Source organism: Calidris pugnax, unplaced genomic scaffold (assembly GCF_001431845.1).
Source record: "Calidris pugnax isolate Ruff unplaced genomic scaffold, ASM143184v1 scaffold41, whole genome shotgun sequence".
Lineage (NCBI taxonomy): Eukaryota > Metazoa > Chordata > Aves > Charadriiformes > Scolopacidae > Calidris > Calidris pugnax.
This window is the reverse complement of record NW_015094509.1, coordinates 20,532,984-20,560,135: the sequence shown is the minus strand read 5'-3', so window position 1 is coordinate 20,560,135 and position 27,152 is coordinate 20,532,984. Positions and strand designations below refer to the sequence as shown.

The window sequence follows — 27,152 nt, the reverse complement described above, 5'->3', positions numbered from 1 at the left end:
TTTTGGTGCTGTGCCCAAATGCTAAGATATCCGAAGCTCATATAAAATGAGATGAACTGCTTTTCAGTTCAAGGCATGGGGTTAAAATGTATTTGTATTATCTACAAACTAGTTATTGGGAAAAAAAAAAGTAAATAATTGTAGTCTCCTAACCTACAGTATTAAGGTAAAGCCTTCTGGGACTTCCTAATGCAAAAAGCCTGAATTAAAAGCTTCTGAATCTCAAAAGAAAAGCCTAAGTTAGGGCAGAGTGCTCAATAATTATAAGAACGAGGCCAAGCTCCTCAAAGGTGAGTGGTAATTCTGTGTGTCCAGACACAGGGTACAGCTGTGCAGCCCCTTCCTGAAAATTAAGTTCTATTGAAGTTTCTTGAGGTTTGTATAAAACAGGGACATGCTCCCAAGCAAGGGACACGACCTGGGTAAATCCTTGGCCAAAGTGCCCGACTCCGAGTACTCCCAGCAGTTACTGGGACAGCAGCAGCACGACCTGCAACACTGAGCAAAGCACTCACTGTTACATACTGGCAGAATCTGCATCTCTAATATGCAGAAAAAATTAGCACACTGACAAGGAAAGTTAAATGCTGCAAAACGTGTTTTATTTATCAAATGCAAGATTTAGAATTTCAGGAAGGTTAAAAAAAACAAGTTAAACTCGAATTCCCCATATTTGCCAGTTTAAAAAATGCTTTCAGTTACAGCTGAGACCTTCAACTTTGCCTATAAATGAAACACTTTAAATAACAATCAGTTACACAACCTACTCACAATCAGCAGCTTATCTCACAAGACCTCTAACAACAAATTTTCTCTGTGGCAGCAGAGTATCCAGCTGACTTCTCCAGTGTTGACCAGCTTTGTTTATTCTGACTGTCAATCGCTCTTTTAAGTGCTTCATCTGGCACAAGATCTGATTCTTTTACATCCGCATGGCTACAGCCAATTTTAGGGCATCTGTTAAAAAGAAAAGAGAGACTCCATTAAATCGGAAGAATTGCATTTGTCAGACATAGGCTTTTACACAACATCTGCTGGTTTATTGTATTTATCTGGGATTCTCTCTCTCTCTGTCAGTTCCTCGTTACCTCTTTTCCTCTCCACCGGCTCTCTGTGGGGAAAAATAAATACATTTATCTAAAGTGGTGGGAATCAACAGCTGAGGGAAGGAAGGAACCCAGGGAGAGACGGAGCCTCTCACCTGGAAGACACCAGGACACCTTCCTGCCTCACACACACACGCCGCCTGCGGCAGTAACGACGCCAGCATTGCATGGACACCTCCTGCTGCTGCTTTCTCTCTAGTTCTCTCCAAACTGCAGATAACTACCCCTTATCCATCTGCAAGGGAGAAGTATAACCTTCACTGATAGATAAATAAAGAAATTAATTTCAAGGGAAATAGAGAAAAGAGAATGAGATTAGCAGAGGCTGACAGGTGAATCACTGAACTACCCAGGTGGTGTTAAAATTTACCTGGCCTTTTATGGACTGAGAAATCACAGGAAGAAGAGATGGGGTCAAATCAACAGCCTCTAAATGATAACCAAATACAAAATGTCTTACAACTACTTGAAACAGCCAGATAAAGACAGGAGGGTGAAAGATATTCAGGGACCAAAAGTCATTTTCCTCTGGCAGCAGCCCTGACACGCACAGGTGGTACCTCTAGTTAGAAATAACCCTTTTCCTGCATTTTTCCTCTATTAGGAGTAACTTTTGTCTGAGGCACTAAACTTATTTACACTCAATACTCGTAGCTTTTACTCCAGATTTGTCCATGGCTTACTGTGTTTGTCATGCCTAAGTCACTTAATTACTCTGTGCCTCAGTTTTCCCATTTATCACCTTATTAGAGCAATAGCTTGCCAGATTAATGAATAACAAGAGCTCAGAAAGCTTCCCATGTTTCCTGTAAGCATGAAGCATTAGTAGGTCCTTCCAGGCAGTGGGAAACAGTGAGCAAACCAAGACACGTAAGAGTTGCCTAGAGGAGTGTACAGCGAGTCTATGGGCACACAACCAGTAGCTGTGCGTGTGCCAGCCACTGCCCAGTGCACCAACGGGACCCCCTGGGCTCAAACTGGAAAGTCCCTGTGAGGAACCAACCACTTCAGTAACTCCAGAGTGAGCCACAGCTTTGGTTTCAGAGGCAGGATGGAGAGGAGGCCCCTAAAAACCACGGCTCTGCTCCCTCACGATACCTGCTTCCACCTGAATACTGCTGGCAGGAGCGTGGTCAACTGGGAGCACCACCAGCAGACTATGGTTTTACAAAACTGACTGCATTTTCAGGAGAAAGGTTAAAATGACAGCAGGTCAGTGAGACTGGGCAGAGAAAACCAAGCAGCTTTTCCTAACTCAGTTGGGGAGAAGCCGAGTTATCGCTGTGCTTCTGCCTTTCTCACGTGCTGGAATAACCGCTGTGAAAACGGTGAGACAGCAAGATAACAGCTCCAAATTAACAACTACCAGGATTCAGATTGCACAAACAACTTCAGTTGGGGTATAAGATGGCTTTTCAAGCTAAATGTTGTACAGCTTCCATTATTTTTTTTACTCTGTATTTTCTGTCTTTAATTTCTTAAAAGGTAAAATAAAAACTCAACCATGTGCCCCTATTAGCTTTTCAGCAGTGCTGAAGCTTTTGATTCACCACAACAGCCCCTACTACCATGACATTTTCCTGATGGATTTAACAACACAGAGAATTATTTAGATATGAACGCCCTAAATTCAGTTCCGTAACTGAAGGTATTTTTGCCGTGGTTTGGAGCTGTTGAGCACATGCTTCCCCTAGCCTGTCCCTGTCCTCAAGAAGGACCACTTTCTTCTCCCCAACTTGTGAGCTAGTTCCCAACTCCCGTTCATTTTTCCAGCCAAGTTTCTGTCCATCCATAGTGCTGGTTTTGTTGTCATTCCCCGTATATTGCACCCACTCCACTTTTTCTCCCTAGACCCCACAGCACAGGGAAGGTACTTCTGTCTCATTCTTCGTGCTGTCTTGACACTAAGGCCATGGTTGGACTTCTCAGCTGATGCTTAATTTCACAACTGTGCTTTCCCATAGCCAGGGAGGAGTGTGGAATAACAAAGTCCCACTCCACCTGGGTGTCCCCACGGTGAAGTATGAAGAGTTTAACAGAAATGCAGGAGCAATGGAGGGAGGGAGGGAGGAAGGAAGCTGCCTGTGGCATTATCTTTGGGTAAACCAGGTCGCTGGTCTCTGACAGACCTTCCTGACCATGGGCAAACTCCACATTTATTGAAAAAATCCTCAACTGCTAAGTTTCCATGAGGTCATTGACCCTGAAGCATGAAGCTGTAGCATACATGTAAAAACAAACGTGAAATTATTCATGAAATAATGTGTCATCTAAACTTGCTCTAAAAAGTTTGAGCTTTTGGGGTTTTTTTGATTCCATGTTTAACAATTCAACTCTTACATATTTTCATTTAAAAAAAATATGTCCTGTGTGGGAAGTGGCAGGCTGCTTTGACGATATACAGTAATAATTATTTAATTGCATCATAGTAGGAACTGCATAATCATGCCTGATCATTCTAAAGCCCTGTACTACCTAAAAAGTTGTGTTTTAATGTCTCATTTTAACTCTCATTTATGTGTTTTAATATTTCTCAGCTGTACTGGAATGTAACTGCAAAAGAGGGTGCAGAGAGGACATGTTTATTTTTTTGTTCTTTAACTTCAGGGCTTGCTGAACAAGCAGTGAAACAAAACAAGCAACTAAATTTTAGGAAGCTGAAGTTTTTCTTTGTTTATCGTGGCTATACAAAATCTCTTTGCTTCTGTGGTGCAGGTACCACGAGTGGCTGTGACTTCCTGAATATTTCCTTACACATTGTTTTCATTAAAAAGAAAAGCTCCTTCACGTGCCCAGCACTAATGAGGAGACTGTGACTTGGGCAGACACTGAAGTATTACTTCCTGTAGCCTTGCCAATCCAAATACATTTCCTAGAACAAGTGGAGTAAAATTCCACTTACACAGCAAAGCAAATAGCTTTTCCACACATTCTCGTTAGCTTACCGGACTTTTTTCTTCTGCTGCTTTCGAGTCTGGATAATTTTTATAATGGCATCCTCTTCATAAGTATGTCCACAGACTTTGTTTCGAACTGGCCTCTTCATTTCCACCTGTAATCAATAAGGTTTGATTTAAAGGCAATGATAATGCACATGAAAATGCTTCATATGAGATTTTATGTAAAAGAGCAGGAAGTGTGTTTGCTGTTCATACATGACATTCCCCTCAAATTACGGGGTCAGGTCCTGCATGGTGAACTACGTTCCTACTTACGTGGAGTTTTTCCCAAGAAATATTTCTCTTCTCTGATAATGCTTGTAATTTCTACTGCCTGATTTTTAACAACTATTGCAGATTTGTAATAAACAATCCAATGAAGAATATGAAATAACTATTTCCCAATCGATTACCGCAGCGGTGATAGCATACCTGTGTAATGGGACAAATAAAGTTCATCTGACTCTGAGTCACAGCTATATCTTCATCGATTTGTTCAATGGCCTCATTATCATTATCTGATTGGGGACAAACTATAATAGGAAACAAGAAAATTTTCATGTAATATTTAATATAGATAACAAATACTTAAAATAAACAAATAAAATCCAACATTTGCCAAGCGTTATCTCACAATGCTATCCAAGATGCCATAACACATTTCTGTACCACTTCCTGAATAAGATGCTGCAAAAAATACTGTATTACAGTCTGTGTTAGAAAATGTGGATTTTAAAATGGTAACCACTTGTTCTGTGTGTGGCTATTTATAACCAATGCTAGAAGGGAGGGCTGGGAGGGAAAGCGAGCTGGCCTGAAGAAATGCAAAGCCTTTGGTATTCTCTGATCATGTTCACCAAAAACCAGTAACGTGCAGATGAGTCCCCAAAATCTAACACAGGATGAGGTGGAGCTCTGCAGATTTGGCAGCCCTATCCTCAAGATCAGTTTGTGTCTGAATGTCACAAACAGGCTTGCTCTACAGCCCGTACGCACAGTATATACTTGAAAAGGAATTTGTACTATTTATCATCTTGTGTAATTTGTAAAGTGACGCCGTTGTATTTTAACAAGACTGTAATTAGTGAAAAACAAAAGCCAAGAAAGTGTTATTTGAGATGGACAATAGTAACATTATTGAAGTGACTTAAGGAGGAGGTACAGAATGAAATACTGAAATCTCCCAGAAAACACCCAATGGCCCAATGCCAGGGGAGGAGGAGCAGACAGACAAGAAGAAATCCACCTTGAGCTGGAGAAGATGCAGGTCCCCACCTCTACAAGGTGTACGCAACTCTGCTTACCCAGGGGCACGCCAGCCAAGGGTTCCATGTAGAAACTAATTAACCAGGGTCAAAATCTGAGACACAGGAGCGGCTAAAGAGGAGATACTTTGCTAAGTATAACCTTAATAAATGTATACATGTTATTTTATCTTTACCTAACTTTGCTCTGTTATTGTAAATCTAGGCTTTTAGCTGATTGCATTTCTTTATCTTTAAGACTTATCATGTAATCACAACAAACTTAATGCCTGCCATAACTTTCCATTCCTTTGGGGTAGTTCTGCAATGTTTTTGCAGCAGTGCCCCGGGGCGCAGTCCTCAAGGTGTCCCAAGCTGAACGGAACATTCTTCTCCCTAGCTCCACAAGGTAGCTTGCAAGGTAGCAACAGGGGGTTCGGAGAGGACAAAATGCTTCAGTGGTCTGTGTGGGCTTTGAGTGCCAAGGAGCAGTGAGAAACACAGGTGAACACGGAGGGTTTAGAGCTACCTCATGATTTGCCTTCTACGAAGTCTCAGCGGTGGTTCCCTTTGCTCCTATTGCTCACCATCAGCCAATCTTTGCATCTTTGCAGCCAGCCTTTCATATCTGTTAAGGACCAGTGTTTCCTAACTCAGGGTCAGTCCTGCGTGCTTGTACCATGCCATCACCTTCCGGGTGGTAAGAGCAGACACGGCTCTGGGAGCAATCACAGCCTCTCACACCCAGCCTCAGCTGAGCTCGCTGCACAGCTCTGGTGGAGCTACTCTTGGCATTGGTCCTGCAGCCACCGCTCCGGCACGACGGTTTGATTTCCATATTCTTCCTTCCTCCTTAACACAGCGCACCCTTCTCTACCTATACCAAGAGTTTTCCAAGCAGTCAGGAACGTTTCTGACCCAGGTTCTCCTGCAAATACCCAGGCAATACTCAGGGTATCAAAACATCAAGGGTATTTCTGTTTCTACTACTAAAACCCCACTCGGTCAATAGGGTGTGAATGGAGGGGGAAAAGGAGCTCAAATGTCCAATGTCAATAATCATTTTAAGGCTTTAATCTCCAAGAACATTAACATATCTTTATCACATACTGACCCTCTAACAAAAGTTACTTGCAAATCAGCGGGCAAAAGTGGGCACAAATTAACTGCAAATAAACTGCAATAGAGATCGGAAAAAAACTTGCACCAGTTACCAGTTTTCAGAGAAGAAAACTTGTCACATACTACTCTTATTGCTCAGATATAAGGTTTATTCTATCATGAACACATAGTATTTTGAAGAAAATACATCTTTGGGGTGAAAAAAGTGTTGTTTTTTTTTTTAAATGAAGCTTTTGAAATGCAAATCAATGGGTGAAATCCCACTGAGACAGCAGGGCAATATTGCAAACAATATTGCAAATACTGGTAAGTGCCAGCTTCTGCATGGGCTGCTTTATTTAAATACCATACTGATTTTTTTTCCTGCGAGTAATGCCAACAAAGAACAAGAGATTCAGAACATCCTTATATTCATGTATCTGCAAATTTTTATATACTGCAGCTCTAATCCTTCCTGCTGAAAACATCTGGAAACTCATATTTTTCTATGTTGTACTTTGATTCCACTCATGAACTTGGCACATAGTTCCAGTGTACCAGCGCATCACGTTGGGCAAGGAAGCAGCAATACTAGCAGGATCTAGGACAGGTGACTGTTTACAAAGGATATAGTTTTTGTATCAATATGTAGATGCCAAGGAAGGTGGGTAAATTTTTAAAATGGGGACTTGTGCCTTTGACTTTATTTTTAAAGCTCAGTGCTCCAAGTTAGGCACGTAAATAGCCTCTTCTGGAAGAGTGTTCACCCTGAGCAGCACTTTCTGACTTGGTTAAAGAGTCACCACTTCCCTCATCACTTGTGTGTGCTTCCCCAGGCACTGACACCAGAATTTAGGAGATGATGTTGAAGCCTCCAAGTTCAAAAATATGAGCCCAAGGTTGGGCGCTGGTGCCTGAGTCTCCCCTGAAGGCCTCAGGTCCCTGAATTCTGTGAGGTAAATCACAGGCTGGGTTTACCTCTTTCTTCTACTGGCTTTGGAGGTGATTTAGATGCCTCATAGTTGAAATTCCACGAGGGGAGACCCACTCCTTGTAGGTGGGATACATTAATCTTCCTGAATTCAAATCATCCTCTTGCTGCAAGTTTATCTGCAACACTTCAGGCTGCACTTCATTTGCAATGATTTTGTATACAGGCTACCAGAGCGGAGCCCTGGTTTCAAGAGGTTATCGCAGGACAAGTGAATAATTATTTAAACTATTTCCTTTTCATAAGCAGCTAATATTTTTAATAATAAATATGCAAGACTGGGATGATGCAAGTGATACCTCAAACATGTCAATAGCAAATTAGCATAAATCAGATAAACCACCCACAGATTTGTTGTTATTGCTTGATGTTCTAGATTACAGGAGGAGAGAGGAAAATAACTTTTTTCAATTACAGTGAATTTTGCAGAGGTTATGCAAAACACACATGTCCTGAACAGGTCAGAAAGATGCTCTGCACTGTAAATCTATACCTGTAAACTTGTATCAGAACAGGTTTTTCTTAACGTCAAAGGGATTTTTTACCAAATGAAAGTCTGGAGGATGTAACTTGCAAGTCTGACTATTCCACAGAAAGAAGAAATAAAACCACTGGGTCATGCATATTTCAGCCAAGTCAGGTTACATTTTTGTAAAATTGAGTTTTCCTTGCAAATGAAAACCAGATGCAGAAAACACTAAGTTATTGTTCCTGAAATTCAGATGTTGCCATAAGTAACAGAAGTACATCCATCTATTTTGGTAGTCTGAGAGATTACATTTTAAGAGCCTTAAGAGTTTCTAGGTCTCCATTCCAGGCAATTGAAACCTGTTATGAGTATTACTAACACATTTTCTATCTAGCTATCTCAGCAATTATGTTTACAGCTAATTAGTGCCCACTGTTGTAATAAAACTGCATTCTCATAAAGGTATCTATTTTTGGTAACACATAGTAATGAATTTTGCAACGGCCAACTGTTTTTTACTTATTCAATTTTAATTAAAAGCGGGTAGTACTTTATATCTCTATCACTTTCATCTCTTGATAAAAACATGACTAATATGCCTTAGCTTGGTTTTTTACCTACTCTGCTGAGAGAGACTGAGAACTTTTAAGCCAACTTTTAAAAGTAAGAAAACCATAGTGCGGAGACATATTAACTGCTATATTGTGAACAAAATTAAGCATGGATAGTACACGTATCAAAAAAGCATTAGAGGAAAGACCTCTCCGTTGTCATTGACACTTCTATGACAGACAGACTGCTGCCTGCCCACTGCTTCCAGTGCCAACAGCCTCTTCTCCCCAATTCCTGTTCCTCTATAGTGGTGAAGTTTGCCTTAACCTGGCCTTGAGTGCTCACGTGTTGCAATGTAAACTTAATGGATTTCTTTCCTTTTGTGCTGCTCTCTTCTGCCTCTTCACCTGCCATCAGTCAAAAGCTAATCCCAGAAACCAAAGGGTAACGTTAAGCATGGAGGATTGAGTCTTTGTGAGCCCGAGCCACCAGACAGACAAGGTCTTGGCTCCCAAGAGGGTCTATTGTCCTGCTGACTCTTTAGAAATAACAGCAACTCAGCCAGGCTGGGAAAAATCCTATCTCGGTGAGCTCCAAGAAAAACATGAATGTTATGAGGGCAAGTCAAATGCCAAGTGTTCCTGCCAGCAGGACACAGAAAATAACGAAAGCTGGGGGAGGTGAAGGACATCATCACATCCAAGAGCTGCATTCTAAGAGTCCAAGGGAGTCTGGGGCACTGCTAACGTGGGGTGAGGAAGGTCCAAGGAGAAGTCTAAAGGAGGGAATGAGCCCAGACACTGCTTACCACCAAACACACCACTGAGACCACCATGGTTAGTGCTTACAAGCGGGTCAGCATGCCCATTAGTGCTCCGAATTCGGGCTAGACTTCAGATTTGGAGAAGTAGACCAGAACAAGTGTCCAGTGTCCTGGCCCAGGGACGGACCCACAGTAAATGCTGCAGGAGGAGTGAAAGAAGAGGGGAAGCACAGAGTAATACCTTCCTGGCAAACTCTCCCAGACTCTAGCAATTTGTGGCCAAGGACTTCCTGAGTCAGAGGTAATATCTTTGTACTTAATAAGCTCTGAAGTTTTCCTCCAATGAATCTGTCTAAACTTGGAGATGGCAATTTGGGCCTGGACTTTTCAGCTTGATTAGAGACAGTTATCTTTGCTAGAAAGGTTAGCAACAGTTTAATTTTCCTTGAAACTTACCGCAGAGGCTGCAGGTTACAGTTTAATTTGATTTTTAAGAGGGAAAATAAGGTGTGCAAGCTACAGCTGCAGTCAAACAGTTCAAAGGCTTGCTGCTTTTGCCAGAGGCATGCGATAGTTTAATTTGCCAACCAAGCCAAACCAGGCTTTGCATTAAAGTACATTACAATTTGATTACTTGCTGGTGTTGCAATACGTAAGCTGATCTAAGGAAGGTGGCCTCTAACGTGTTGCTCCAGATTGCAATTGCAAATGTAGTTGCTCCTGCCCAGGCCAAGCAATTTGCTGGTAATTTACTGACAAGTCCCCCATATGTGCCCTGTTTCATACATATTTGTGTAAGAAGTACATAGACATGCATTGGGTCAATCCAGAATAAAATGACAATCCTGTAAATATTAGCCATTCTGATTTTCCAGGAGTGTGGAAGACAACTCAGACAAACAAATTAGCAAATTGTTAGTTCCTTTACATAATAAGAGTGGGGAAGGAAAGGACAGTATCCTGCACTAAGCAACAATCCTCTAAAAACTCCTTTAATGCCATCAAACTCACGGCACTTGCATATTTTACTGTATTTTGTCCCACTAAACTACTAAACCCTTTTAAAATATGCTCTTCCAAATGAAAACACTGTTCCTGTTTTGTCCTTTCAGGACAGGGTAGAGCTGGCTGATGCCAGTTTTCCAGAATGACTTTAAAACGAAGAGAGACTACGATTTCATGGAAACGTTACAGGACACTCATTACAGAAACGTAAGGGAAGGAGACGGAAAGACTCTTGAAACTAGATACAATTTGCTGTTTAATGTATTAATGAATAAAATGTGACTACAAATCTCACCTAGGAAAAAGCCAAAACAAACTCTAGAGGTGCCCCGTGAAACCTTCAAGTCATACACTGTTGAAGGGAGAAGTAAGACATCATCTTTGACTTTAGATTTTGGGACGTTCAGATGTTGCGCAGTGGGAGCTGTGTCCCCAGAAATGTGAACAGGATATCTTTTGATTATAAACCACACAACTTGAACAGTTTGGTGGGCAAACACACAGAGGCAGCTTTCTTGCTCTTTCTGATATTGCAAGCGTGAGAAATCCACACTTCAAAGTCCATAGATAACATTTCAAACAGCAGCTTCCATCACCACTCCAGTTTGGACTTTGTCTGAAGAAGCTCCTGGGGGGGATGAAGACAACCTAAAAGATGTCATGAAGGCTCACCAATAAGCTCAGAGAAGTCACTGATTTCCACAAAATCTAAGGTAGTCATATTCTTCCATCTTAACTATCACCACCCAAAATGGCGTAAATGAAAATAAACCTGACTGATAAACAGACTACTTAAGTAACCAGGAACTCTAGGTCTACATGAAAGAGTGCCAGGCATGTGACAACAGAGTAAAAGTGCTAGGGATGCCACAGCACGAGAAAAGCAAGACAAAAACTGGAGTATTTCATGAGGAAAAAAGTATCAGACACAAGCTACTAAATTTCAAATATATGTTAAGAACATTTTTATGACTGGTGTTTTCTCCTGCTCTTCAGAAGAGAAAAGGCTGCTTCACACTGCTCAAGAAAAAAATCACTGCTTCATGCAGTACACTGTCCAAAGGCAATTTCCATCCTTCGAGAGCATCATTCCATATATCAGAGATGAGAAGAATATCGCACACATTTGAAAAATGAAGAAATTCACTCCAGACACATGAAAGAAAAAGTTGCAAAAGATGAACCACTTTCCATTACTAACATTGTGGTCAGAATCTGGAATGTCACTGATGCAACACTAACCATCAAATGACATGAGCATGTAGGGCTTGCCTACACAGGGAAGCTGTTGCAAAATAAGCGAGGGTGTGAATGGAGAATGCATTAGCTCCTTGGCATTCACTCCCTGTGTGGACGCTCTTATTCTGCACTAGGAGTGCCTTTTGGCTGCTCAGCCTCATCCACTTCCACAGTGGACTTGAGAAAGGCACTGTTGGTGCTGGGGAGGAGCAGTGAGAGGAAAGCTGTCGGTATTGACAGCACTTTGGAGCAATGTCTGTTCATGTGTGAGTCCTCAGCAGTTCTTGGATGGTCTGTTCTGTGAATTTAATTCACTTTTCTCAGAGCTATCCATGCCAAGTATTCTCTACATACGAACTGGCAAGCAGAAACCATGTCTACATTTCTGAACAAGAAGTAATATCATGTATCTTGTAACCTCTACAGCTGGGAGGGCTCTTTGCCCATTTCAGTATGTCACTTGTGCATTCTTGTAGTCATTCACTTCTGCAAAGCTGGACTGGTGACAGATTTTCAGGTGGAACAAGCTTCTGCTAGCAAACACTCCTGGACGAAGCTGTTCCAGGGTCAGAGAGGGACAGAAAACAAAAAGAGCAGTGATTAGGCAAGCGGACCAGGTAGAGCAGCTTCCTGGCAGCCCATCCAACAGGCTGCGATGGAACCAGCGAGCAGAAAAGCCCCTTGCTGGCCCAAATGATCACACCTCGAGATTATCATTCTGATTATCATTTCCATCTGTCTCTTCACGTTCCCCTCACGAGGCTCCTTGACAAAGACTTCACTGTATTTCTTTCCTAAACAGCTCTGTTGAGAAACACCTTTGAGAAGTCAGCAAAATACTGCCCCTGGCCCTACCGCCAGGAGAGTGGTGAACACAGACACACAACGTTTGTCGTGTGCTGGGGCACAGGTAGGAAAATTTATGAGGCGTAGGGTGAGAGGGCATGAAGCTATAATCCTTGAACATTAACCTGTTCATTCTGTGATCAGCGAGGACGGCACGGGCTCAGCAGCTGCCTGGAACCGCAGAGAGAGCAGAGGGAAGAGCCGTCTCTTGCCATGGGGAAGGGGCAGGTTTGCAGTGTAGGAAACCAGCTCCACTGCCCCCTTCACCCAAAGGAACCTGGAGAGACAGATCTGCCTCTCTTCACCAGGAAAAGACACATCTACTGTATTGCTCTTGAACAGAGTCAGGAGTACGAATGAGAAAAAGTGAAACTGAAATGGTGGGGACAAAATTTTCTCCACCCCAAAAAGTCAATGTTGACATAGTTAAAAGAAACTTCTAGGCAAGATATATTTTATTTCAAAATTAATATTAATGAAGAGAGCATCACTTGCAGTTCTGTTCTCAGTGATGCATTTCAACCCTTCAGAGCGCTTTCTAAAACTCTTAACTACTTCAAAAACTAATTTACTTAATTTAGAAACATATACCATCAAGTGATTACAATTCAATGTGCAGTGAAGCACTCTATGTATCCCCATAACTTATTGGAGTTATATTATGAAGATGTATACAGAGAGAAGTTGTGTTCATTTCCCAAGCTTCTTCTATAGAATTTCTTCTGCATCTTACACAGAGACTTTACCACTCCAGTTATTCCGAGTTCTGCGGCTTTGCACTGCCTCAAGTGCCTCTGCTGCCCTGGTCTCTGGGACGGGGAAGAAGACCCAGGTCTCTGTGTGTCACGATGATCGCTCCAGCACCATCTCAGAGCTGGTTCCTGCTGTGGGCACTGGCTGGGAATCTGCTTGGGGCTGCATCTCCCGCTCTGCTCCTGCCTTTTGGTCACCAGCCCATGGCCCCAACAACCTTCTCAGAAGGGGAATTTTTCTAAAGCAACAAGTCATTTGTGGGAGTGGTAACACGCAACTCCTTCTCTCAAATACAAAGCACTATAAAAAACATCCTTTTTACTACTGTGACCATTTCACTGGTGGAAAACTGAGGGACAGGGCAGGAATAGGTCCTGAGCCACTGGCACATTTGGTGTGCTGGACCCTCCTCTTTGCCATCAGACCACACTGCCTCCCCCCTGAGTAACTCAGGCTATGAACAGTTTCCAAATACATTCTTAGTGAATGCATCAGCAAAGTGAAAAATACAACACAGAAACCAGTATCTTCTGGTAATTGCACAATATCTGGTTGTTTATTTTGAGAAAACTAACACTTGTACTGACGAACACATGGCATTTTCTGGTAAGTAATATTCATAAAGTAATGCTTCTTTGCTAAACTACATGAGAAAAGGGAAAAAAACCCCAACCCAACATTTAATATCATACTGAAACAAATTAAGAAATAAAACTCACAGTTTGTTTTTTCTAAAGAGGAACTTACAGATCTGCCATTGCTCAATCATAAAACTGCAAGGTTTTCACTTAGGTTAAGGCAGAGTGACCTATGGTGTGTGTGCCTACTAAGACATCCTGCATAAGTGACACTGTGCACACTGAGCAGTTCTTCACTGTAATAATCCTTGGAAAACTGTTCCCTCAAAGAAATAAAAAATGTTGCTAATCCCGATTTATACAGCATCCTCCAAAACAATGTCACAGGGAGCTTGTGCAGCTAAACATAACACCATCATCAGCTCAGAACAGCTGAACAGTTATTTTTCTCAACCTGTGATGTAAGATTAGACTTCTTGAATGGCAGTCAGTAGAAAAAAATCTAACACTAAAGCTCTGAGCTATAAATACTCGTGGATTATAACTGCAGCAGCCTGGTAGCTTCTGATGATAATTAGCAGTTAATTTTAAATTGGATCGATATTTATTTTAAATCCCTTTCTACAGATTCTCGTTTGCCAGGAGTATAACCGGCAGAGCGCATCTTCATTAACGCTACATGCATCAGAAAATCATTACCACTCTGTGGTGCCATTTATATAGCAGCACATGCATTTCAGACTTCACCTTGACATTTTTGCGTGGTGCAGATGACAGTCTGGAAACGACTCTGCTTGATGCCAAATGCACTAGGAAGACTGTGAGGGGCTTAACTAAGGTCAAGCATGAGGCAAAGTCTTTTAACCCATGAGGTCCCTCTGTGTCTACACTTTCCAGATCAGGTTTAAGAGAAGTGAGAAAGGACTGGAACAGCCTCAGCACAGAGCAGCAGAACCAGAACGGCACAGCAGGACAAGCAGAGCAAGGGAAGCTGATGTTGAATTGATGGGACAGCAGTTGCAGTGTCACTCGTGCTTCACAATACGGATAAAAGCACATCGCTAAATCACATGGCATCCTGCACAGTCCTCATCTTTCTAGCAAAGCAGTTAGTGTTACGCTCACTAGTTCAGTCTTATAGTTATTACCAGGATGGAGTAACATTACAGTTGTCCTCTCAAGAGCTATTAACTTCCCTTGCCCTCTTTGGCTGGCACACGAGCTCTTGCAGAAACACATACAATCCCTACATGGATGCTGAGAAAGCTCAAGATTTTCTACCTCAAAATAAACAGTTTAATATAAGTGAAACAATCAAATCGCAGTAATGAAAGAAGGAAAACAAAACTGAATACAACAGAGCTACACTATGGAATCACCATTTCAAACCCATGACGATGAGGCACAGACTGTTTTTGTCGATGCTCCTTTTCACATCAGAAATCAAGCACAGCCCTGCAACCCAGAATCTAGGTTAGGTCAGTGTGACTGAGACTCTCTGGTTTGCACAGGTAATTAAGATTCCTCCTTTTCTACACATTTGGCTACAGCTAGTAAAAACATGTGGCAATTGGGTTTGGTGACTGGAAGGAACGGAAAACCTCTAATGACAGAATCAATATATCAAGGGGGATCATAAGAAAGATGGAGAGAGACATTTCACCAGGGCCTGCAGTGACAGGACAAGAGGAAATGGTTTTAAATTGAAAGAGGGCAGATTTAGACTGGGTGTGAGGAAGACATTCCTTAACTATGGGGGTGGTGAGACACTGGAACAGAGAAGCTGTGGATGCTCCATCCATGAAGTGTTGGACTGGGCTTTGAGCAACCTGATCTAGTGGAAGGTGTCCCTGCCTGTGGTGGGTGGTTGGACTAGATGACCTCTAAAGGTCCCTTGAACCCAACCATTCTATAATATTTCCCTGATTCCAAGCTTTTATTTGCAGACACCAGCACTGGCCATTGCAGCTCTTCAGGATCATGACGTGGCTGCGTGTCAATATGAGAACATGTAACACAATTTAGGAAATTGCTAGCTGAAGAAGCTGAAAAGCACTTTTAGTAAAGACCATAAAGGGACTATATTCTTAAAAAAATGCAACAGTAGAAAATTCTAGTCACAAATGGCACAGTTAAGGTCTCCCCATGACAAAACACCCCCAACTTTAACTGAAAAACTGCTGCAACCATACACTTCTAGAGGTGTCCTGCGAGTTTTTCATTGCCAAGCTGATGTGCAGCATCCCGTTTCATAGAAAGGAAAACATATGAAGTATCAAAAGGGCTCTTCAGAGGGCACGTACTTGAATAATAAATAATTCCAGCCAGGGAGTACAGGGGAATCTGGAAAACAGCAGCGAGTCGCACGCTGACTTTGTAAACATAGGAAATGATCTCTTCAGAACTTTCAGCTGCTTGAGGTGCCGTCCACCCATATATGACAAACCCAAGAGGGAAGAGTCACCGTGTTAGTGACACCCACAGGTATGTGGAAAGGGCAGTCATTTAGCAGTAAGCAGAGTTCCTTGGGAAGTGACAGTCTTTGCAATCACGCATTCCTGGGTTACTACATTTGGCCTCTGGCTTGTACAGCACAGAGCTTGAAACCAGGAGCTCGATTATCACTGACAATGCTGATCTGGAATTTCAGGAATGGGTTGTAGTGGGTCCCGGGAAGCAAACAGCATTTATGAAGGGAAGAAGCACTCTATACCTTTGCCAACAGAGAATGTTATGCTGCTCCGAGATGTTGCAAGAGCACGCAAGCAGTGTGGGAAAAGCGCAAGCAGAGCTGGTGCAGTGGGAAACACAAACAGCATCATGTTATTTACCACGGGGGGCAGGAAAATGTATGGAATTCCACACCAATCAGTGCCTGAAAATACTCCTCAGCAAATTATCAAACAGTTCAACTGTAAGCAGCTAAAGGATAACAAGGGAGTAAGAGGCAGTCGATACGCTTCTTGCCAGATCAAATCATACCAGACTGATCTAACTTGTTTCTCTGATAGATTAACTGTCCCCACTGGACATGAGAAGTCAGCTAACATATATATGCTGATTTTAATACAGCTTCTCATGTTCTCCATATGACATTCTCCCAAGCAAACTAAAGTAATCAGTATAGATCTTCATCCAGATCCGAGAAACAACACAATAATTAAGCTTTCTTCTGAGTACGGTTTCTTTCTTTCTAAAACAGATCAGTGCTGTAACAATCATTACAGTGATGCCTAAAAACCATAATAGAGATGAAAGAAGACTGTACAAGACACTATACACATTCATGAAAAGACAATTTCTGGCATTGCAGAGCTACAGTCTAAACAATCAGGACAGACAAGGAGAACATCTTGCCAGCACTGTCAGAGATGGGAAACTGAGGCAGAAAAAGATTAAGAGCCTGATTTTCAAATGAGCTCAGCGTATTTGTTGCTGAGCTTGCTTGAAATTCTTACCATAATCAACATCATGGAAATCACTACATATTGAGCTCCTTTGAAAATCAAACTTCAATATGAAAATTTGGCCCAGAGGTCTTTTGAAAATCTACATCAAGAGGCTCACCCAAGGTCACCCAGGAAGTCGGTGGCAGGGCTGGGAACTGAACTCACATCTTCTGACTCCCACTCTGGTGCATAACTAATGTCACTCTGCGTTCTGTTTTAATTAGCTTTGGGGAGATCTCAAACCAGAGAACGCTTTTGAAATGAAAGAAAAGAAAACCCTCGCAAGTGCATTCAGTTTCCTTCAGAAGCATCAGCACAATGGGCTACCAGTGACTCACAAGCAGTAGGGATTTCGAACTTCTTTAACCAGCTTCTGTTTTCCTTTGAGAAGAGAAATTGTTTGTTGTTTATTTCTCATACATAAAGGGATTCGTTGGAGAACTGTTCATTTTTTCTCTAATAATATTTTTTTCGGCTTGCGCTGCGCCTCTGACCCATACAAATATTTTTCCAGTGACAAATGAGGATAGAAAAAGGAAGCCTGCAGAGTGCAAAGGCTCCTAAGGATTAGTAGACAACCTCTGGGGCAAGGAGTGGAGACTTATGCTATTGCTTATTATTACTACATTTTTCCCTAGGTAGAGAGAGTTGTTTGAAGTGGTTTCCTTGCTAATGCGGTGGCAGAGCAAACTATTTACTTTGCATGTATATGTGGTTGCTTCAGTATCTCTCTTGCTGTTCCTGTGGAACACCTAAGAAGCACTGTTTTCAGCAGTCCACGAGTTCTTCCTCGAACATCCAAGTTCTCCAGCTTCTCCCTGGCTTTGGTGGCATCCATAGGTCTCTAAGCACCTTCCCTGACAAGTCTTTGTCAGAGAACTACTGCAGGCATGTCAAGAACATCAGAATACAGAAAATTATAACAAAGGTGGAAAACAAGCCAAAGACAGAGTAGGTGTCTGTAGCAGCTTCTTTTAGCCCAACACACTTTGTTAAAACCTAAATGTGGGATTATTTGTCAAAGACAAAATAATAGGTTAGTATTTCTATTCATATTTTTGCCATCAAAAGCTTTAGCCTACTTTCCTGTGAAAGACTATGCAGGTTGGTTTGTTGGAAGGGCTCTTCAAAAGGAGAAGCAGGTCATTTTCTCAGCTCTCTGACCCTGATACGCTGTCTGCGACCACAGGAGACTTCTGAATTCACTTTGTTGTACACTGGGAATCTCACTGTTAAAAGCCAATGAGAATTTTGCCCAGTTTTCCTCAGACAGAAAGCTACTTGGTGGATAGTAACAGAGCATACGGCTGGAGATTTCATAAAAGAGGAGCAGCAGGGTTCATTATTCCCAGATTTCTGTCAGAAGCAGAAAAATGGCTTTCTTTCCTCTTTCCAACTTGCAGTCTTCTTCTACCTACTTAGTGCTATTTTCAAATCTGCTGCCTGCTTTGGGGTATGTTTGTCTGGGGCTCAGAACCATATCTTACTGCTCTCTCGGAGCCACCTGAAACCAGCTGCAAAGCAGTCCCAGCTTAAAAACAACTTTATCTAGAAAAGCCAAAAAACACTTCACTAAAGACAAAACATAATGGGTATGTGAAGCAAACAGATGGTGGAGTGAGAGAGATGGTGTACAAGCAGCATGTTTGTTTCTACAGATTAGCTGGGCATACAGTTTCTACTTACAGAGCATTTTCAGTGTCTTTTAATCAATAAAAAGATATTATTAGCTCTAGTTTAGCACTGTTTCAGGGATTACTAGTGGTGCTTCTACAGTGGAAGTCATTAAAGTGGGGTGTTGAGGGAAGACAAGTTTATTTTATAGGGCTCCCTCCCTTCTGGACAGTATTTCTCACGGGAGGGATGGCACAAGAAAAAGCAAAGGGACGTTCAGGGGACAATCGAGGAGAAGTGGAAGACTCCACCAAGTTGCACAGGGCTCTGCTGGGTGCGGTGGAGTCAGAAGGTCCTCACAGGTAAAGCATTCCCCGAGCCTGCTCCTGCAGGACTGCTATCTTTCAGGTTCTTTTTTTCCATCTTATCTGTCTCTTGTTTCACTCCACACCCTCCTTTTCTTGTATGGCTTTCTCATTGTCTTGTCTCACTTATCTTGGATCACAAGCGTTCTGGGGCAGGGAACGCAGCTTTATATAGTAAAGAGGCAGTGCTTTTATGGCACTATACACATAATTAATCGTAATTCATTCAGTATATAAAGTGAAACTTCTCAAATAAACATTAAAAACCAGTTGTCTAGAAGAGGGCATCTCTTCAGTTAATGAAAAACATTACTGAAAATCTTGGGGTTAACCTTAAAGTGCATGCTTAAAACAAACCCCGGCCACTGTCAAACACACGGGTTGCACATGTTCTGGAATGCTGATTGAGCAGGCTCATGTGGGATCATCCAACACCTTTGCAAGCTGATGAATCCGAATAATTAAGCTCTCCCTCATTATAGGTCTCCAAAGCACATTAATGAGGTGTCCACAAGAGTAAAGTTCATTCTGGAGACAAGAATAAATCTTTGACTAATTGGGTGTTTTGATCAGCCGGATTTGGTAAACTGAGGCTGCATTTCAGATATCAGTATTGACCATATACAATATTATATGTGCCATATAAGTCAGGCATTCCGCTGTCTGCGTACTGACTCAGCAATAGAACTTATGATGTACGTTATTTTACTCTTATCTCTTTTCATTTTTGTCAAGTGTGAATTTCTGAAGACCTTATGAAATACTTTCTCCTCTTCCAATAAAATCACAAATGGAGTGGTTATTTCATTTGGTATTTTTTAACTAGGGAATTTGACTCTAATATGATCCTGACCATGAAATGAGCTCACAAGGGCAGTCTTGTCAGTTGTGTTGAACAGTCATCTTCTTGTCCCTAAGCTTGCCGTATGCTGCTGTCATGGCTAACAGCTTGAGAAGAATTTTGTCTAGTCCGCAGACCACACAAAATTTAGAATTTAAGTAACACTTAGACAAAGCATATCCATGTATGAAAAAACCAAATACAACTACAAATATCAAATAATACAAAAATGCTTTTGAAGATGCAGGGGAAATTTTATTTGGAAGAACATAATTAGAATCCTGCTCACACTGATCTAGAACCCTGAAAAAGGAATAGAAATCAGGCAGCACTACCAAACTAAAACTGGTATAAACCAGTAGCATCAGCACCACCCCACTGCACTCTTGCTTTAATCCAGCAAACTTGTCTGGCCTAGGTAGCCACAGGCATCTTTTCTAATATGCAACATCATAAAGATCTAGTTATTGGACTCTTGAACATTTAAAGTGGGTTAAGCATTATAATATTGTAAAAAAAAGTTTCTATCTGAAATCTTAGGTAGCAGTACAGCTTCACTCATTTCTTTCCAAAATGAATTAACTATCTTGAGACAATGCACAGCTCCGATGCTTTACATAAAATTTTTTGACATAGAGCACTTAACCAAGCAAGAGCAACTTCTACTCAAATATGACTTGAAATGATGAAAACTTCCTTATCAGAGCCCAACATCAGACTTAATCCATTGAGCAATACTTGTGATTAATACACAAAGAGATGGGTGGAAATGCAGAGCATTATTAACATTTGAGAAATTAGGAAACCTTATAATCAAAACATTATTTTACAAATTGATTTAAATACAGAAGAGGAATACGTTCAGGCAGCTCTTCTGTTTCAGACACTGTATTTCCCTTTGAAACTTAAAAAAAGAAGAAGCAGAAGAAGACGACAGACATGTCAATGGCTGAATGGGTGGGTGGGTCTTCCTGTGAAATGAATCACACTTTTCATTCAATTTTATGAAAGTCTTGCTTCAAGCATGCCTATAATTACTATTTGTTGCAATGGCACACCAGTCTGCCATGCAGTGCAGTTTACAAGGATTTGCTACTTTTCTGAGGGTGTGAATCTCTCTTGGAGACACAAATTGCAATGTGGGTCCCTTCCTCAGCATACACAGGTGGGCTGGGAGAGCTGATAACAAAATTTCAGTAGAGGATCATCAGGAAGGTTCTTTGTTATAAGAGTCCAAATTGATAACTGAAGATGTATAGTAATTACCAATATAGACTGAGACAACGGTCTAAATCCTGTGGCCAAAGGTAGCTCCACCTCAGAAGCTGTTACTACAAGGACATACAAACCAACCCAGGTTATGGCCTGTCTTTGTCAGTCTTGATGTTTTATATAACTTTCTATTAATGCTTTGCTTGGGTACCTGCTATGCAAAATTAAAAGTGATTCTTTTACGAGCCATTCCACCAATGGTGCCCAGTCACTCTGTTGGCAGAGAGAGCACCGAGTTGGGTCCTGAAGAGTCTTATAGATACTGCTTCAGCAAAGTCAGCAACAGCTACCTGCAGTTCACGTGTCTTTCCTTTTCTAACATTTCTTTTCATTTCATCCTGTATCTCAACCCATCTCTCTCCTGTCTCACTTCACATACTTCAACACTGAGATCCACACAGAAAGGACTGAAATACAATTTTTAGGTCAGTGTCTACTGTTCAGACAGATTTGCACAACAGTCTACAAAACACCAAATACGAAGTAAAAAATATTTAAGCTGTTTAGAGTCCAACAACAAACACAAATCAGAGAAACCACATTGTCTGCCTGATCTCAAAGCAGGCAACCAAGGATACCAACGGGCGGTTCTGGAGCCTGGTGATGACACAGGGATGCCTTTCCAATGATGGCCCCTTCCACAAAAATCCTGTTACACTCTTTAGAACTGGGAGTCTAGTGACTGAATATTGGTTTTACACCACCAGAGAGAGAACACCCCTTACATTTTCTCTTCAACCCCTATAGTTCTTCCATTACCTCTAGTCATGCCTACATTAGCGTTGTCTTTGATAACCTGTTTTTCCATGGGCACATTAGCCTGAGCTGGGCTAAAAGTTCTATTGTCAGTATTTGCACTGCCCAGTTTAACAAACTGCTTCTGGCCCTGTTGTGATCACAGCAGACACACGCACTCACTTTGACAAAGCCAACATCTGTGCCTTTTAAATTTTTCTCTCAAGTGATGACAAAACTAATGGGAGAAGAGACACTGTTCAACAAGCAAATACATAATATAAACTCATTAAGAATCAGAAGACAAACAGAAGTGTATAAATAGAAAACCTTTAAGAAAAGTATCTGTAAAGATAGAAAAGCTACAGAGGAAAGACCAACGCCTTGAAAATTGTCTAACATACTATTTGCAAACTGATTTTTAGGCTGAACAAAACCTGAACAAAAATGTCCTGATTCTCAAGGTGCTCATTATGCATAATTCCTTGGACCTCAGTGTTTCTAAGAAATCAGGACACCTACTCACATGTCTAAACACTGGGTCAGTTTATGACAGTAAATGCCATAACAGTGATTTGGCATCTCTTCTAAGAAATGATATAGTTAGTTACCTCATGCATTGAATGAAACCTTATGTTAAAACTGGCCTTCAGTTTACACTAGTTATCTACCCACTCCAAAGTATCTATCCATACATTAGTTTCCTGTCTCCATACAAAATGTTCCAACAAAAGTAATTCTTTATCCACATATGAATGCAATTATTTACACAGGAGGAACACAAAGTCTGCTACCAAAAGACCATCTTTACTTTCCAGAAGTCCACTTTTTCTCAAGAACAAAATAAATCCCTTTGTGATTATTTTTTTGGGCAAGACATAAACACAAAGACTATAAAATAGCAGTATTCTCCACAGACACAATGAAGTCATACATGTCATTAAAGTTTAGTCAATCTGCTCAAAATCCTCTAAGGCAAATACATTCAAGGTTAACGCAGTCAGCTCTGCTCTTCTACTGATTATATGACTTTAGCTCCTCTGAGAAATGTAGATTTGACCTTCAAATTCTGCAAGTAACTAGGAATTTCAAATTAAGCATACTTCGCTAGTTTTTGACACCAAGAAATCTTTTCCATCTTTTCAGTAAAGTAGCTGAGTAGAACGCAACAGACCCCAATCCTGCTTCTGTGTTTGCCTAACAGCAATTTTCAGTTGTTTAAGTAGCTTTAAGAGCATCTTACTTCAGTGTTTATCCATCTTTCTCCCGTAAGTCTGGAGCTGCTGACCTAATAAATCTGGCTTTTTAATATTTCTGGGCTAAAAACATACTATACTGTATCACACATTTTACTTCTTATACTGACCCTAATTTGTCTCGACCTTAATAATCAGACTGCAACAACTCTACAATTTAAAAAATCAGATTAACTTACACAGTTCAATTCTCAAAATGAATACCAGAATAGAGGATCAAATATGACAGCTGTAAAGCTAATGGAAATGTGTGAACTGTAACAATGTACACAACTATACACAGAGTCCTGGTTTCACCAAATAATTATAAACACACTTCATGTTTTCAAGAAAAGCTTTTGGTTGAATAGTGGACTTGGGGACTCAGGGAATTCTGGCCTCAGCTCCTAATCCTACTATAGAATGATTTTGTCTTATTCAATAAATAATCAGTTTCTCTGAAACATTTTTTTTCCCCTAAGTAAAAATGGGAGCATAACAATTTCCTTCCTCACAGAAGTGTTCTCCTGTTGGAGAGGAGATTTGGACACGAATGAGCCAAATTTGGACACGAATGTACAGTATTTAAATCAAAAGCAGAACGATTAGTTGTCCTCAGTTATAGAAAGAGCTTAGAATAAGTTTTAACAACCAGATCTTTAATAGCTTACCAATTCGAGTGTTATTGAGAATAAAACACAATTTTTAAAAGTAAACAGCTACAGTTAGCTAAGTATTTTTGCAGTGCAAGAGCGGATTAACAGAAACTACCAATCTCAGAGGGCTCAAGATCATTCCTAAAGTTCACGGGAAAACAGCAAAGAAAGTTAAGTATTCCTGCCATATTTCTAAAAGCACAGTTAATAATGTTTGAACTCCTTCCTAGCTTTTAAATATTTTTGTTCGCAACACAAATTAGCATTGTTTGCTCTTAATGATTTTCTCTCGGAGGATCTACTCCCTGCATCCTGCCAATTATTTCTGGCGGATCTCAGCCAGGCCACTGAGCGATCCTTCTCTGCTGGTCGTGGAGACCTGCCAGAAGAGGCCAAACAGGAGTCAAGACTTGATTTAAACAAGTCTCAGTGTCTGTGCAGCTCCCTGATTAGCTCCTTTGGCTAGTTCCCACCATAAATTAGGTCGGAGAAGTATGCTCTGGGGTGGGCAAAGTGGGGGAATGGGAGGAGGGGAAGGTACACCAGGTATTTTACCTGGTAGATACATGAAGAAGGATTTTAAGTGCAGGACTAAAAGTAATCAATTTGTCCTGCTCAAATTGTGAAAGGCTGCTTTTCTACAATTCCAGCAAACACAAAGACCCTCTGAAACTCTCTGCTCCTCGAAACTCTCTGCCCTTCTAAAACTATTCAAGTAACAGAAGACTTTGTAAGGATTCCTGGACCTCCCTTAGACCGGAATAAATTTCAAGAAGGATGCTTCATCTGAATTAATTAAAACTCCTGCTATTGCTATAAATTAGCGACCTTTCTTCCCCAATCAATATTGCAAAATATCATACCTTTAATCCTTTGCATCACTTCCCAGCAGAAGGCAGGCTCTCTCATAATTTGAATTTACTCAGAGAAATTATGGGCAGAATGATAACAATTTTCAGCAGATCTAATGCTGTTAAATTGTAAGGATTCAGACAGAAATTTTCTGAGCCAGCTGCCTGACTCTGGCTGATATGTATGTTTTGATATCAAATCCAGCAAACGTGGTACAAATCTGTTCTGAGATGAAATTAGGCCAAGACACAGTAAGAATTTCAAAGATTAGCAAAATTGTGTTGTAAATGATGATTTCAGGAATCTCCAGTATCAGACATTTGGCAATGAAAGGGACATCATCGTGTCAAGGATTTGGCACTTGGCATCCCCACACAAAACCAGGCATGCTAAAACCTTAGCATAAAAATAAAATTTTGTGCATATCTTACTATATTTTTATCATTTAGGAAGTTAAAATTCCTAAAGATTTCCTCACAAGCAGAAGCTGAGGTGTAGAAGGTTCCACTTCAAAGATTATTAAAGAAATTATGTTTCTGCAGGACTAAGGAAAGATGCTTTTATCTACTGAAAGCTGGAGAAGAGTCAACGGTAGGATCAGTGATCCCTCCTAGGGATCCCTGCTGGAACCAATTTTATTCAACATTTTAATTAATTACCCAGAGAAATGAGAAGGTGGTGACATCTCCAAGTATGGGAAAGATATCAAACTCTTTCAGGTAGTCAAGTGCTGCCCTGATAATGAGAAATTACATTCAGACTTTACAGAAGTAAGTGGCCAAAAAGGTGACACAAGGGCTTCAATGTAGACAAACATTAAGGTGATTAATTTAGGGAAAAATAATCTAAACTGTGCCTGCACAGTGCTGAACTCAGACTTTACAGCTACAAATCAGGAAAGAGATCCTGGAGTTGCCACTACCAGTCCTGAAGCAGCTCAATGTGCAGGACAAGCCAAGGAAGCCAAGAAGCTGCTGGGCATCCCCAAGAATGGCACCAAGAACATGAGAGCGAGCACCTTCCTGCCTGTCCATAGAACACCAGTGCACCCAGATTTAGGGCACCATGTGCAGTTCTGGGTTTTGCAACTCAAGGACAAAGTGGAGTTACAAAAGGTACAGAAAAGGGCAATTAGAACAATCAAGGAGAGGGACAAACTGCTTTGACATGGAGAGACTGAAAACACTGAAACTTTTCTGTAGTCAGAAATCTGAGTCTGCAGACTATGAGTGAAAAACAGGAAACTAGGAATAGGAAAAGGAAGGGGAAGGGAGGCAGATTTGGGTAACAAGTAAGATAAGTGGCAGGAATGCACAAGGCAGATGAATTGGGCAAGAATTAGGATGGTAAAATGAAAAATATAGTAGCAGTTGGGTTGAAGCTGAAGACACCAGAGTGATAGGCACGAGCAGGGGTTGGGTTCAAGAATGTCAGGAAAATCTGAAAAGGGGAACAGGGAGAAATATCCAAGGCTGCAATAGAAGAATTTCTACAAAATCAACATTTTTCATCTTGAGTCTGAAAGTAAACTTGAAATTCCAGAACCTCAGCACTGGGAAAATCTCTCAGTAGTGGCTGGCCAGAAAAAAGAACCATAAACTTGCTTCTGCTGGTATTTCTTTGCCTTAGTGGGAGGGGACACCACACACCCAAACGTACCAAATCAGCTGGTAACATATGGTCTCAATAGATCCGATCTTTTCAATCTTTTTGCATCACTCCATGTGAATTAAATTGCCTGAAGTAACACACTGAAAAGGAATCTCTCTGACATTTCTTGACTGCCTCCACGGCAGGTTTGAGGGTACCAAAAACCAATAAAAAACAATGCCAGTTCCAGTATTTCCTAAGTTTAAGTACTAAAAATTTCATCTCGCAAGTCTTGTAAAAGTTTTGTCGTGTTTTGGCATGACAATACATATGAAGTGGGGTAGGGGCTGGCAGAAGGTTGGTAGGTGGAAAGGAAGGGAGGAGTAAGGCATAACAATGAGACATATTTCTGAAGTTTTATAAGGCTATTTCTGTGACATTTCAATGAATCATTTTCTAACATCAATAAAACTTAGAAAATACCCAAGCCTGTTTATAAGCTGTGGCAATAATGGATAATAAACTAACAAGGGATTCCTTACATCCCTAAGAGGGAGTTGTCTAACTCCACATATGCTACTCAGTATACTGTCTTCATGGAAATACAATAGCTTTTGTTCCATTTTAAAAAATTCAAAAATTAAAACCGAAAATTGAAGTAGTTGAATAGTTGAAATACTAGTCCCATTTGTGGTAAGCACTCCTTCACCCCTGTAGAAAAGTGGGAAGCTCTGTACAATTCTGATAAGATCAGTTTTACAAAACAGTGTGTCTAAACACTGCTTACATGAAAGACTTCAGTTTACAGGAAAGAAAGGGAAATCCCCACTGAAGGAATTGCACAAGATGTACCAATTACAAAGTAAAACGTTATGACATAAGGATATTTTTTTATTTTGGCTTCTGATGACCAGAAAAAAGGCAAAGACAAGAGTTCAACATGCTGCACTCTGCACA

At 41.0% G+C, this 27,152-nt stretch overlaps 1 protein-coding gene across 2 annotated transcripts in view; it reads right to left on the bottom strand.

Moving 5' to 3' along the window:
• Positions 1–580: 580 nt before the first annotated feature.
• The window catches only part of NSMCE2 (NSE2/MMS21 homolog, SMC5-SMC6 complex SUMO ligase), a 127,636-nt gene continuing 101,064 nt past the window's right edge, over positions 581–27,152 (bottom strand). For both annotated transcript variants that reach the window (XM_014965483.1, XM_014965484.1), the window contains 3 exons: positions 4,478–4,578; positions 4,052–4,158; positions 581–957 (listed from right to left, as the gene is read on the bottom strand). In XM_014965483.1, the coding sequence (XP_014820969.1) occupies positions 798–957; positions 4,052–4,158; positions 4,478–4,578 (368 nt within the window). In that variant the 3' untranslated portion in view covers positions 581–797. The remainder of the gene's footprint in view (positions 958–4,051; positions 4,159–4,477; positions 4,579–27,152) is intronic.